At 38.6% G+C, this 13407-nt stretch overlaps 1 protein-coding gene across 4 annotated transcripts in view; it reads left to right on the forward strand.

Moving 5' to 3' along the window:
• MAEA (macrophage erythroblast attacher) overlaps positions 1-13407 on the forward strand; it is a 48709-nt gene that overhangs the window by 17363 nt on the left and 17939 nt on the right. For all 4 annotated transcript variants that reach the window (XM_032109175.1, XM_032109176.1, XM_032109174.1 and 1 more), the window contains 2 exons: positions 542-724; positions 4250-4453. In XM_032109175.1, the coding sequence (XP_031965066.1) occupies positions 542-724; positions 4250-4453 (387 nt within the window). The remainder of the gene's footprint in view (positions 1-541; positions 725-4249; positions 4454-13407) is intronic.

Genomic DNA, 13407 nt, shown 5'->3' on the forward strand with positions numbered 1-13407 from the left:
AAAGTATGTAGGAGACTTGTTGGATTTCCTGAATAACTTTTGATGTACTATGTATAAATTTTTGAGTAGCCAGTATGCATTATACATGCTTTCTCACAAAGGTAACTTTCTCTGTTTTAATGAATTCTTGAAGGGAAGTAATGTAAACTTAGAAAGTCATGTTTTGAAGGATGATCTCTTAGTTGTTTAATTTGTAGCTTTCCTTTTGTAGGAACACATTTGCCTTTGCTTTCTGTTGTCTCTGGACTATTTCCATCAGTGCTTGCTACAGCCAAAGCAGGATAGGTGAAACTGGTATCAGATAAGAAACTGCAGCATTTTTCCTGTTGTTTTTTCATAATCTTTGAAGTGTGAGCTCCTTGCTGAGAGAACTTAAATAAGGGCTTTGGTATGGGAACTCAAGTTCAATCAATGACCTCTAGTCCCCTGGAACCAAGGTGTTCTTTGGGCTTCATCAGATGAAATCATCAGTCTCTCTAAGCTTTAGAGGATGTGACTTCTTAGTTATAGAAATTCTAATGACTTGGTATTTTTCCTTCAGGTGCCATATGAAACACTGAACAAACGATTTCGAGCTGCACAGAAGAACATTGATCGCGAGACCAGCCACGTTACCATGGTGGTGGCGGAGCTGGAGAAGACGCTGAGCAGTTGTCCTGCTGTGGATTCCGTTGTCAGTCTCCTGGATGGAGTCGTTGAAAAACTCAGCGTTCTGAAACGCAAGGTGAGTGCTGTTCTACCTTCCTTACAATGCTGTTTCCTTGGATTTTCTTTTCCAGATAACAGGCATTACTGGCCTTGGAATGCCCAGTGAAACCTTGCTTCACTGTGCTTAAGAAACATAATTTGGTGGTCTTTGTCTAAGTATAACAAACTTCCGTTGAGAGGTAAAATTAATATACGCTTATAGTCCTGAAAAGGACTTTCTGTACTAACAGAAAAGAAATAGTAGCAAAATTAATTGATTTGTATCAATTTCTGCTTGTCTGATGGAAAGGTTTGTGCAATTACATCAATTGATCACTGGAATAGCAAAACAGGTAGAAGATCGAGATGAAAAATGTGAAACCCCCAGTGCAGGAATAGTTGTATGCAGAAGAATGTGCAAGTTGTCCTGGATTGTTACGTGAAAAATTTTTATAAACACTCAACTTGCAATTTGAAAGATTCCTAGGGAATATTAGGAGCCTTTTAAACAAAAATTGGCAGGATAACCTGCTTCTAGCTGTTAAGCTTGAACAAAATACAACCAGCCTTTCATGCCTTTACCACATCTTTCTTAGAAAAAGATGTCTATGTTCTCAGAAAAAGAAGTATAAGCCATTCTTAAAGATGTCTATGTTCTCAAAAAAAGAAGTATAAGCCATCCTTATTTTGGATGGGAATATTACTCATCCCTAGAGTCATCAGAATACTTACTTGAAACAAGTCTTGCAGAAAAATGAAAATAGCTCTGTCGCCTGACTTGAGAGCAGTGCTTCTCCAAAAATAAATAGATTAAACATAGTAGCAGAGTCATTTCATTAAAAGTTAAATGAAATAACAGATATAAATCAACAACAGATATAAATCTTGAGACAGTATTAAGTGAAGCGTCAAAATACCTTGGAGGTTTGCAACATGAAAATAATGCTGTCATGTGTGTTGATTTGGGGTTTTATGCTTGAACAACTTAGCTAGGTGTTGAAAAGCTGTTCTGCAAAAGACTTCATAAATTAATTGCTCTTTTCATCCTCGGATTGTGAGACTTAAAGACGTCTTAAAGGATATGTTTTCTTCACTTCTCTGTTACTTACAGAAAAATAGGAGCTATTTCTGAAAGAGGTGTTGGATGTTGCTTGTAGGTCTATAGTAATGATGTGGAGGAGTAAAAGTTATTTACTTGTTAAATCTTTGCTGACTGTGGGGGTGTATCTGAAGGCATTGCTGAACGTTTTGGGTGCAAAGCTCCATTTTAGTTTAATTGTTCATTTGTTTCTGACTGCCTGAAAGACTGTGGGGAGTCTTATAGCTGCTCAGAAAGAACAAAAGGCAAAGAAAATTTGTTTAACAGTAAAAGTCCTCTGAAATACAAAGGTCTTGTTTCTGCTCCAAACCCTCAACTCCCAACTGTCTTCTCTATAATCTCTGCCCTGAGCAAAATGATTGTTTTCTTTAGAGCCTTTGGACCCATGTGGGATCTCTGTTTCCTCCTGTGTTTAGACAAGGATCTCATGAACTGCTGAGATGACCATAATAGAATTAGATGGTTCCTTTATTTAACACCTTACTCACTCTTAAAAGAGAGCTTTTAAACACAGCAGGTTTCTTGGGTTCTGAAAATGATCCTGGGGAAACTCAGGCCTTTGTGTTTTCCCTTTTGTATCCTGTTTAATATGCTTGTTCCCCCAAGTTCTATTAATGTCCAGCAGGGCAAGTCCAGATAGACTTGCTTCAGAGGGTTTTGAAAAGGATCTGTAGCCTTTCTGAATGTGCTAGAAGGATCAAAAAAACCAGCAAGAGCTGTGTAAGTCCAGATACAAAGCCATGTAAGAAGAGCCCTTTGGAATGAGAAAGGGTCTAACCCTGCCTGGCTGCCTTGAGTTCTTAGTTATATTCAGAATATTTCTCAAGGTTGCCTTCACATGTAACAATACTGCAGAGATCTAAAAAGTGAAAGTGTGTTTTGAGTTAGTGTTTGCTTGCAGACTAGGAAGAGGCCCAGTTTATAACTCAAACAAAATACTTGTCTACAAACTGTATGTTGCAAAATAAAGCTAAAGTCAGCAGGAGCAGTAACTCAGACTTCAATACTAAAAATAACTCATGCTACAGATGTTTACATGAATTTTAGTAAGAGACTCTTGTATAGTGACTAGTGTTTTAGATACTTGAATTTGGTATCAAGGGCCAGATCAGAGTCAGGCTTAATTGGGGGGGGAGAAAAAGCAGCTTGTTGAGCTTTCCTTGCAAGTTTTCCCTTATTTCACTTTGGTTTTCAAATACTGATCCTTCCAGAAGTCTGCCTATGGGCAGGCATGGAAAATACAATTAAAACCAATCTGTGCTTCCAGAGCTGGAGCTCTACTGCGTATGATACTATAGCTTGAGTTCTGGGAAGGTCGCTGTGTCAGCATGGAGTGCAGAGTGGGCTGCCAAAAGCCTGCCAGGTTCTTTGGGCTGAGCTGGCAGACTTGCCTGTGCCTTCCAGCTGCCAGAGCTGTGCAGTCATTCAAACACAAGCCAGCAAGTTTAAAGTCATCACAAGACAGCCTAACTTCCAATTGCATCACTGGTGATATATTGCAGATGGGGAAGGTACTAATCATCCTCTGCTGGTTTGCCTTTACTTTAGCAGGCACATAAAGGTACTGCCAGCTTTCTGGAATTCCGTAGCCTGGCATGGCCCAGAGTTGTCATGTGCTGTATACTGAGTTAGCCAGCTTGGAATGTTGACTTTAAGGTTAAAGGAAAGCAACTATGAGCTGAGCGTTTTGGTTTTAATTTAAAAAAAAATATTGTGGCGATATCTTAGGGGGTGATGTGTGTTTTATGCTGGATATGCCAATATGTTGGTTTAAAATCATCAGTCTACTTCCTCTGGACAAATGTGCTTTCCTAAGTAAGGCTTCTGAGCAAGGGATGCATGTTTCCACAGTGGCAGAGTTAAATAAAATAGTAACAATTTAACAAAGCTGATGATTTTTGGAAAACTGCTTTTAGATCCTTGAGTTGCAGGTGCCAAGAGGCCAAGTGTTTGTATAATTTCCATTATTGCATGACTGATTAAAATGGCTCCAGTGTATTAGAGGTAATGTGGGTTGACTCGGCATCACTCCTCAGTAGAACTAATCCAGCAGGACAGCTGCTGGAGGAAAAAGCCATGCATAGGTTAGAGGTGGAAATTTTGCTTTTCTACTGTTTGGATCAGATGACTGCAAACCCTCACAAAGCTCTTTGCAGGCTATTACAGCAGTTGCTGCCACAGTTGATACATTCCTGGTTTTGGATGAACTGCAAGTTAAGCAGAAAAATGTATATATTCATAATGTCAAATATATCAAAACTTACTTCTGTGCAAGAATATCTCAGAACAGGACCAGCCACGCTGAAACTTATGCACTGCTGTAGGAAGTGTGTTTCTAAATGAAAGAAACACTACTGGGAGTAAATGTATAACATGTAAAGAATGCTTACAAACAATTACTGTATTTTGCTTTAAAAGGAGATGGAAAATGTATAGCTCTTACTGTTAGTTTTCACTTTTTAGGCTGTTGAGTCAATCCAGGCTGAAGATGAAAGTGCAAAGCTCTGCAAACGCAGGATTGAACATCTGAAGGAGCACAGTAGTGACCAGCCAGCTGCTGCCAACATGTGGAAGAAGAAACGCATGGATCGTATGATGGTGGAACATCTCCTACGTTGTGGCTACTACAACACAGCTGTAAAACTAGCCAGACAAAGTGGTATTGAGGTGGGTGGCAATGTGGACTAACTTGCTAACAAAATGGTAGTAAAGAGGAAGTTGGAAAATAAGAACGAGCTGCTTATAGCCTTGTAGCAGCTATTTTTATGTATTGGTGTGCCTTCATTGCTAGTGTTTATCTGTTAATCTTTTAAGGCTTGAGTTTGTTCTCCCTACTTGCCATAAATTTTGTTTTAATGTATTAAATGAGTCAAAATTGAGGGCACAATTTTTTGTCACAAATTAAATGCTTTTAGATAAACACCTTTCTCTATTAAAACTCGGATTAATTCTCAAATGTCATAAAAATTTCTTGTTAGAGGCCTTTAGGCTGCTGATTAAGCATGTGGTGGAGCTTCCCATCTGTCTAGCCCCACTCAGCTGATATGTGTAGGTGACCAGACTAAGCAAAACAGCATTTGCTGGTTGCAGGAACAACTGTTCTATTGTATCATCATACTGTTTAATGCATTGAGAGGAAGGCTGTCTTTTACTTGGGAAAAGAAATTTTGATACAACTTGGGTTTTTTAGTAGCCAGTATGTCTTGCATGATCCCAAGAATGCAAGAATTCCAAGAATTGCATGTTTCTCCATTTTGTGATTGTTGCTTTCCTTTTCACTGGTTAGCTAGTTGGTTTTGCTCGGGCTCAGAGTGGGTTATGAAGTGTTTGGAGTTTGTGTACTTTGGTGTAGCTTTTTTATGCAGACCAATGAATCCTCACTGTGGTCCTCTGGCAGCCACGAGGATGTTAAAACTGATTTTTTAAGAATTTGCTGTTTGTCTAGAGAAATCATGTTTTGCAGATTTTAGGTAGCCTTTGGTATTTGATCCTGAGTGATCCTTGAATCATAAGTTCTTTTGATATTCCTGATTCCAGAAAGTATGCAACTCTTCTAGTTAAAGTCTTACTCTTACAAAGATGCTGAAAGTTGAGTTCTGTTACATGACTTACGTACTTTGCCTTTTTTGGGTGGAATAGTTGAATACATCTGTCATTTTGTTGGAGGAAAATATATTTTTGCTACTGATGTCAAATTAGAGCATATGTACTTGTTCTTTGTCTTGTAACAGGGACCTATCTGTCATGTGTCTCTTATTTCTTGGCTGCTTTGCTGGTTCAGCCAACAGCAATTTCAGTAAATGCCAAATAGGAAATAGTATGTAGAGGCTGAATAGAAGTGAGAGGGGAAGTAGGTTGCAAAGTGTTAATAGGAAATAGTCCTGAAAAAAATCAACTGAAGAGTCTGTTGTGCCTCACTTGAGATACAGCCCGTGCATGTGAGTCAAAAATACCCAAGGCAATTATGCTGGGAATAACTGCAGCTTGACTGGTCAGCAGCTCTCCCACTTCTGGTAGATGTTTCCCTCTGTTTTGAGCAGGAGCTCATCTCTGCTGAATCGTCATGTTACTGTACCTACTAGGTCTGCTGAAAAAGCACTATGGAAATATTTTCACTTTCATAGCAAGTTCTATTATGCCTGATGAAGTAATGCTCAGCTTTGGGTTTAGACATGAGCATGGAAGTCTGTCATGATATACTGCAAGACCCTGTGGTAAAAGCATCATACTCATGAAGACTTAAAGCTTTTCATTCTGTTTGTTGACTAGAAAATTTTGTGTTAAAAAGGACATTTTGCATAAGATTATTTACCTTCTGCCTGCAAGCCTAACTCTTTTTATTTGCATAACGTCAAGGTAACTCGAATAACACAGAATGTAGTTGCACGTTGAATGCACTGAGGCCATTTTTCTTCTAGTTTGCTGAAATTATGCATTTTAGTCAGGATTACAGTTTGTTTTGGCTTAATGAAGATAAGGCTTCCCTCAGTTTCTCTGCTTTGCACATGGTCTTTCTTACTGTATGGTGATCCTCTTTGTGAACAGCTTTTACAACATATGATACTGGGACTTGGTTGTTACACAGAATTTGTGGTTTTGCTGGATTAATAAGACAGCATCTGTTTCTTTTTGATCCTTTCTTGCTGAAGGATGTGAGCATTGAAATGTTCTCTAATGCTTACTAATGTAACTTTGCTGTAGAGATTACAAAATACCATGGTATTCGCTCATCCAAAATAATCTTTTACTGTGGTCTCACCTGGAATTTTGATTAATATCCCCACCACCAGTCTTGTCTTGATTTTGTACTACTGGGTAGACATTATACCCTAAGTGAGAACCTGAGAAAAGATAGTGTTATTGTTCAGCTTGTCTGGCAGCCAGAGGTGAGGTAAGGTTGAGCATGGCCCAGCAATGCACTCTCATGGCAAAGACAACTCAGCAGCACTCTGGGCACTGGGATAAGCAGCAGCAGCAGAAGGGGGGTGATCCAGCCCCTCTATGCAACCCTGGTTAGACCCATCTGGAGTGCTGTATCCAATTCTAGGCTCCCCAGCAGACACCAGGACTTGGGGAGTCTCCCTGTACTTGGAGATGCTCAAAACCAGAACGGAATGGGAAAGATCCTAAGTAACCTGTTAAAGGTGACCTTGCTTTGAGCAGGGAGACTACACAGGTTTCAGAGGTCCCAACCTCATCCATTCTGTGATTCTGTTCCTCAGATTGCGGGGCAAATGGCTGAGGTGCCCTTTGCTGCTCTTTGGAAAGGCTGAAGGAAGCACCTCTTTCCAGTTCAGTTGTAGCTTGGGAATCCCAGGTTAAACACTTTCCAGTAGCTGTTAGACCAGTCTTGGGAGCAAGTCTCAGCCTGCTTGTTCTAAGTTTCTTGTGGGGCTCCTGAATGTGAAGAGACCTGCAGAGCTGCCAAGGTGCTGCATGGGTGAAGCAGGTCAGAAAGGATTCTGCTTCGGTGACCAAAGGAAAACCATTAAATCATCCCTGTATTTGAGCAAACTGCTGTGTACTATTGGCAAAGATTGTGTGCCACACAATTTAATAGTTCTTGATGGGCTGTGACGAATTTTGGGCTATTTTCTAAATTAATTACCTTCATAGGAATGATAGGCTGTTAAGTCTTGTAATAGAAGATAAGTACTTAAAAACCATGGTTATAAACTAGGAAGCAAACAGAATGGAAAGAAATGCTGGATGTGAAAAATTATAGGGAAGTTTTAAAAATCAGAGTTATGAACTAGCTCAAGTAAGGAATAACTTTGGGCATAGGGTGTTTATACAGCATAAAGTTACAGCAATATAAGAAATAAATTCCAAACATTAAGTATGTGTTATATGTCTTTAAAGAAAAGTAATGCTGCTTGGGAAAGTAAACCAAAATGTGAGTAATATTAAAATAAGAGCTGACAGTCAAAGACAGAAATGTCATGTTTGTGCCAAAGTAAATATGGGGCAGAGGGGATCCTATTGTGGACTTTTTTCTTGATGTTGTCAGGCTCCCTAATGATGTGAAAAACAGTTTGTGTTAAAGATACAAACTAGATGTTAAGGGGTTCTTATTGCATATGAGTAAAACTCATCAGTACGGGCTTATTAGACTACATAGACTCAAAATAAGGTCATTATTACAACCTTGTAATGCCACACCAATATAAAACACCTATTTTCATCTGCAGATTCATATTTTCAGCTAGCTGGCAAGGTTGTCTGTTAACCTCAACTTTGTTATTTCATGTTCTGCTACACTGCTATCTCATTTCTGTGCCATTAATTGATATGCAAATCTAGTTTAGGAGGTGTGGTGTTCCAGTAGGAAGTTGGTTTCTGTTTGTAGATAAATTTTATAATTAGGCTATGTATGTGGTGCTTAGTCTACTGTTTCTGGAGGTGGTGGGGTTTAAAATTTTATTTGTTTTACCAGCTCTTTCCTTAATAGGCTAGGAAGAAAAAATAAACATGTAAAGTGTCCTTACATTCTTTGCTTAATTATGTATAGCTGTAGTGATTTTTGCCTGTAGGACTGAAAACAAACCCAGATTCTGAAGCTACCAGTCTCCCTTATCATACGCTGTAAATCCTCTTTCCGTCTTTGCTTAGCTTATTTTAGTAAAAGAATGTATCTCCTTGCCTTAGTGCTCATGCTGTACAAAAGCTGTACAAGTGGCAGTGTTTTTTCTGTGAAGAATAGCATAAATTCAAACCAGTGTTTAGTGTGTTGGGGCAGGGAGCAAATGATTTAAAAATCTATAATTCACTGAGGAACAGAAGAGCTACTACATCCCTGGGCAGGGTAGGCAGTGACACTGTAATGCAGGTGAATGCTTGAGTTGAAAAAATTCTTAAATAGCTTAAAACTGGTTAATTTTACCTTAAATCAGGGATTATGCATATCAATTAAAGTTCTGCCAATTAATGTTCTTAAATCAGTAATTAAGTATGTGCATCATCCTTCAAAGATACTTAACTAGCCCTTTGCATTCATACCACAATGTACTTTCTGCTTTTGAGAATTGGGGGAGAGGAAACTGAGTAGTGCATTGACTTCTGAAGTTTTGTCTAGACATGTGACCATTGTCAACATTGGTCTGTATTAGAAGGGCTTCTTGACACTTCAAGCAGTATGGACAGTTGACACAGTCCCAAAAAGATAACAGTTTTCTTGAAGTGGGACTTCAGATCTCCAGTTACTATCAATGGTTTTTCTTCTTGAGCAGAACTTCTACATCTGTGGTAATGATTATTCACTGGAGAATATCAAAACAAGGAAAATACTGAAAAGCCATTCTAAAAATATTTAATTGTCTTTCAAAGTAGTAAATACATTTATTTTAAAAAAAATTGTTTAAATAAGGAATAGTAGTCACTGGAAAAGCTGATTATCTTCCATTCTTCTCTCCCTCCAGTTTGGTCCAGTTAGTCTTTTCTACTGCATCATTGCAGCTTCAGTTCTTGCAAAACTGTTTTTGGAGGGATTAGCCTAACTAGAAAAGATACCTGCAACAGATTCAAGTGTGTTCCACTGTCTTAGTTTTGTTACAGAAAGCTGTGAAATCTTACTTGATGTCCTGTGGTATAAGAGAAACTTGAATTCTTAAAGTCAAGTTTCATGGCTTTCGACCAAGTACCTGATCTCTTCTTTTTTCCTATTCTATATCAGTGTTCCTTTTTTCAGCCCCAAAGTTAAATCTTTTCTTGCTTTATAAAAGTGTTCCTCAGCACTGTGATATGGACCCTTCAGCTGACACCTCAGTAGAATACTGCTGAAGGATTTCCATCTGCTACGGGGCAAAATCTTACTGAAGCTGCTATTTTTGATGTAATCCATTCCCTGAATAACTGTTTCTACTTGATGACTCTCTCAGAAAATGGGAGATGGAAAATAACCTGCACATTTGAGCATCACAAAAAGGAGCAGTATTACTTTTTAACTAAAAAAGTTAAAAGCTGAATAAACACTTCTTCTAACAATCATACAAATGTACCTTTAGAAATCCTCCTTGTTAAGATGCATAGTCCAAGAATGGCTTGTAGGCAAACACACACATGTATTAAAGTAATTAATCAAAACACATTTATATTCATAACAATTCGATTTTAAATAGGTAAATAATATTCAGCATAATACTTGAATGTATTATTTACTTCACTGTCATGCAGAACATAGCCAAGCTGACTTTCCAGATACAGGCTGAATGGTAAAAGGTGTCTTTTGCCAGGAGTTATTTGTGTCCCTCTCTGGTGACTCGCTGTTCCCACACTAGACATGTTACAGAAAAACTGTGTATGAAGGAGCTCCTAAACTAGCATGACTGATTTAAAGGGACGAGGATTTTAGCTTGTGCTGCTTGGAGTTTCCCTGCAGTACCAGTCTATAGAGAGCTACTCGGAAACTCCTTTAAATGTGTTTTGGCTGTACCTCGCGTAGGCATGGCAACTTTGAGTAGATTGGTATAATGAACGTCTGGGTGTGTTCATCTGAATTTCAAAGTGCTGCAGTTCCTGCACAGCCTTACATCTGCAGTTTGTCTCAAGCATCTTGAGGAATTAGAATTATGTAAATGTGAAATAGTCAAGATCGAAGCAGAATAACAAACTTCCTCATTACAAATCATTTGACACTTCAAAAGCCAACAACATGAATTGTGCTATGATGTTGAACATCATATTTTTTTCAGTCCGTTTAGACAAAGTGGGTTACCTGTACTGTATCACAACTGAGCTAATTTATTACAAAATACTTAGTCTGGAATGCTGGTGATGCAAGAAAAGTTCTTGAATTGAAATTTTATCTAAACGGGGAATGGTGTTACCATACCTGGAGATTACCCAGGAGTAGAAGAGATTTGGGTTATGCCTCTTCTTACTGTCTTTTCTTCCTGCCAGACATGCCTTCAAAGTGTAAATCTTACTTCACATTTAACGCTTGCTCTTACTACTACATTTGATGACAGGATAATGTTTTGTTAGAGAATGTGTGTAGCTGCTAAGACAGACTGAGCCTGCATGGACAACAGCTGTAGGGCTTGTGCTCCACTACCAAAGGATTGGGTGCCTTTTCTCTGCTAGAAGAGGCTGTGACAGAAAACGAGGCGCTGTTTTTCTGCCCAATGATGCATATTAAGCTCTAGAGGCTTTGTTACACTACTGTAGTGTAGTCATTTATTACTGTACTTAGCGTGGTGTAATGTGCTGGTGGGTAAAGGTGCAGCCATTTGCTGAGCTGCAAAAATTGCTGAGGCAGGAGCAGAGGATGCATTGGGAAAACAGATTGCTAATAACCAACCTCTAGTGCTTGCTCCAACTCTTGAGGCTCTTCCAAGCAGCTTATGTCCTTGAGCAAAAGAAGGTGGATGAAACACTTCTTTTTGCTTGGCTCTGGAGCGGTCAATACCAGAATATGTATAGTTTTGGTGACCATACTTTAGAAAGCTGTTGGAAAAACTGGAGGGAGAGGATGACTGGAAATGTTGTGGATGGGTGCTTTCGGTAGGTGTGAGAGCAGAGGTCAAATACCAAGGAGTTTTGTAATCTAGTCAGAAAAATTGAAGTTGGACACAAGTTTAGAAGATGAATTAATCACTAGAACCAATTAACAAAAGTACTAGTATCCTCTAATGTTATATAAAGACCGTGCTCTTCTGGCAGACACTAAGTGTAAAATACTGGGATCCTTCAAAAATAACCAGGCAGAATGAAAAGGTCTGTACTATGCTGAGGGTATGGAAGATGCTCTCATGTGAAAGCTAGACTGTACACAATGGGTACTGTGTTTACTTTGTAGACAAAAACATTTCTGGCTCTTTTGTTGGTGAATCTGTGGTTTGGCTATCTGTCTTTGCATTTTTCCCCAGTAGCTAGCTCTGCTGGTGGCTTTGAGTAGGACATTCTGTCAGTTACTCTGTTTAGTTTCTCTCTAATCCTGTTAATGTGTGTAGTATTGTAACACTTAATAGTAGCTTAATGAACTTCAGACAATGTTATTTTATCAGCAGAGGGTAAGGAGGCCTCTTACTGTTAATTTGTGCCCCACTTTATCTGGTCTTCAGTAATTGTGGTGTTGCTGTATTGTCACCACCTATGCCATTGTTTTCTTAATTTGTGTCTCCCTTCAATGTCAGTGCAGTTCATACATACCCTGTGTTGACTTTGAAGAAACTGTTACTCCAGCAGCCTTTTATTCCTGCCCTTGTATAGGGGCAGAGGAATTGGATTGTAGTCCCAGTTCATGTTACTGCCATCAAAACCACCTGCACTGTCCCACTCTTCACTTGCACCTCATTTTTCCTTCCTGCACATGTTTTCAAGTAGGCAGTGTGACTATGGTGTGTTCCAGGCTTCCTGCTCCTGCCAAGTGATGCCTCTGTCAGTATTTCCTCACTTTGGAAATACACTGACCTCTTCTTTCCCAGCTGCTCCTGTCATCTTACCTTGCAGCTCCTTGTGTTTGCCTTCTCCCTGAATTGTGTAACAGTGATCACAGCCTGAGAGGATGCCTGGATTTGCTGTGTGTTCGTCACAGGGGAAATTATAATAAATGAATATATTAATATGGAAGACTAAATTGACCTCTTTGTTTGTAACTGTTCATTACTACATTTCTATTTCACTTCCATAGAACTAAATTATACGGAAGTTTGTGTTGCAAGTGGAGAGTATGTGAGTAGTCATTAAAAGCTTAACACAGCTTTTTCTGAAGTTGTTGTTTGAGTGATCTAAGTGTTTATTGTATTTCATATACAAGTAGTTTACCGTGCTGCTGAAGGCTGAAGTGCATCAGCAAAGGCTTTTTTATGAGGGTAGTGTTCTTATGCATGTAATGTGTATAGATAGACAGTCAATCTTATTAAAGCTGTTACTGGTACATACTCTTGGCAATGAGCCACTGATAGCTTGAGGCATACTGGCCTATTTTCAATTTCATATTGATGCTAGTAAGCAATTAAAAATAAACAAATTGCATTTTTAAAAAAATACATGAACAGCATCTTATGATACTATGAATTGCTTATTTTATACAACAAATAGCCTATTTTATGAGAGATGCTTTTTTCACTGAGGAAACTTTCTTTTCTACAAAATGCTGCCTTTTCTCACTGAATCAAAAATTTTATTTTACCTTGTTTAAGCCTAACTTTTCTTTTTTGACAAATTAATCTTGTTTTGAGAATAGCTTATGGGAGATTTGAAAATATCAAATGTTGTGTGTTCTAGTAGTCATTTCTGGTTGGTTTTGAGCCCTGTTAAAGATTCACATTTCATATGTGAAATATTCTGGGGTTTATATTAATACATAAATGTTCATATGAATTATAAGGGATTTTATCACACATTCCTTCTGATAGCTTTGCAGACTTGTGACTGGAGATCTCATAGAGTAAAAGTACTTCAGCTCATGTGCAGAGTGGAGACCAATGGAGAGGAATGACTTGACCTGACTGCTCCAAATTTTAAAATGTTACATAAAAATCCTCACGTGAACACTGCATGAATTTCTGTACTTATTTTGCTACTGCAGAAAAGATGGTTTTGTTCTTTCTAAGCTATTTGACCTACGATCTAATGCAAAGTTGCTATTTTTGTTGCATCTGGTGATGAAAATTCTGAGC

This window comes from Corvus moneduloides, chromosome 5 (assembly GCF_009650955.1).
Source record: "Corvus moneduloides isolate bCorMon1 chromosome 5, bCorMon1.pri, whole genome shotgun sequence".
NCBI lineage: Eukaryota > Metazoa > Chordata > Aves > Passeriformes > Corvidae > Corvus > Corvus moneduloides.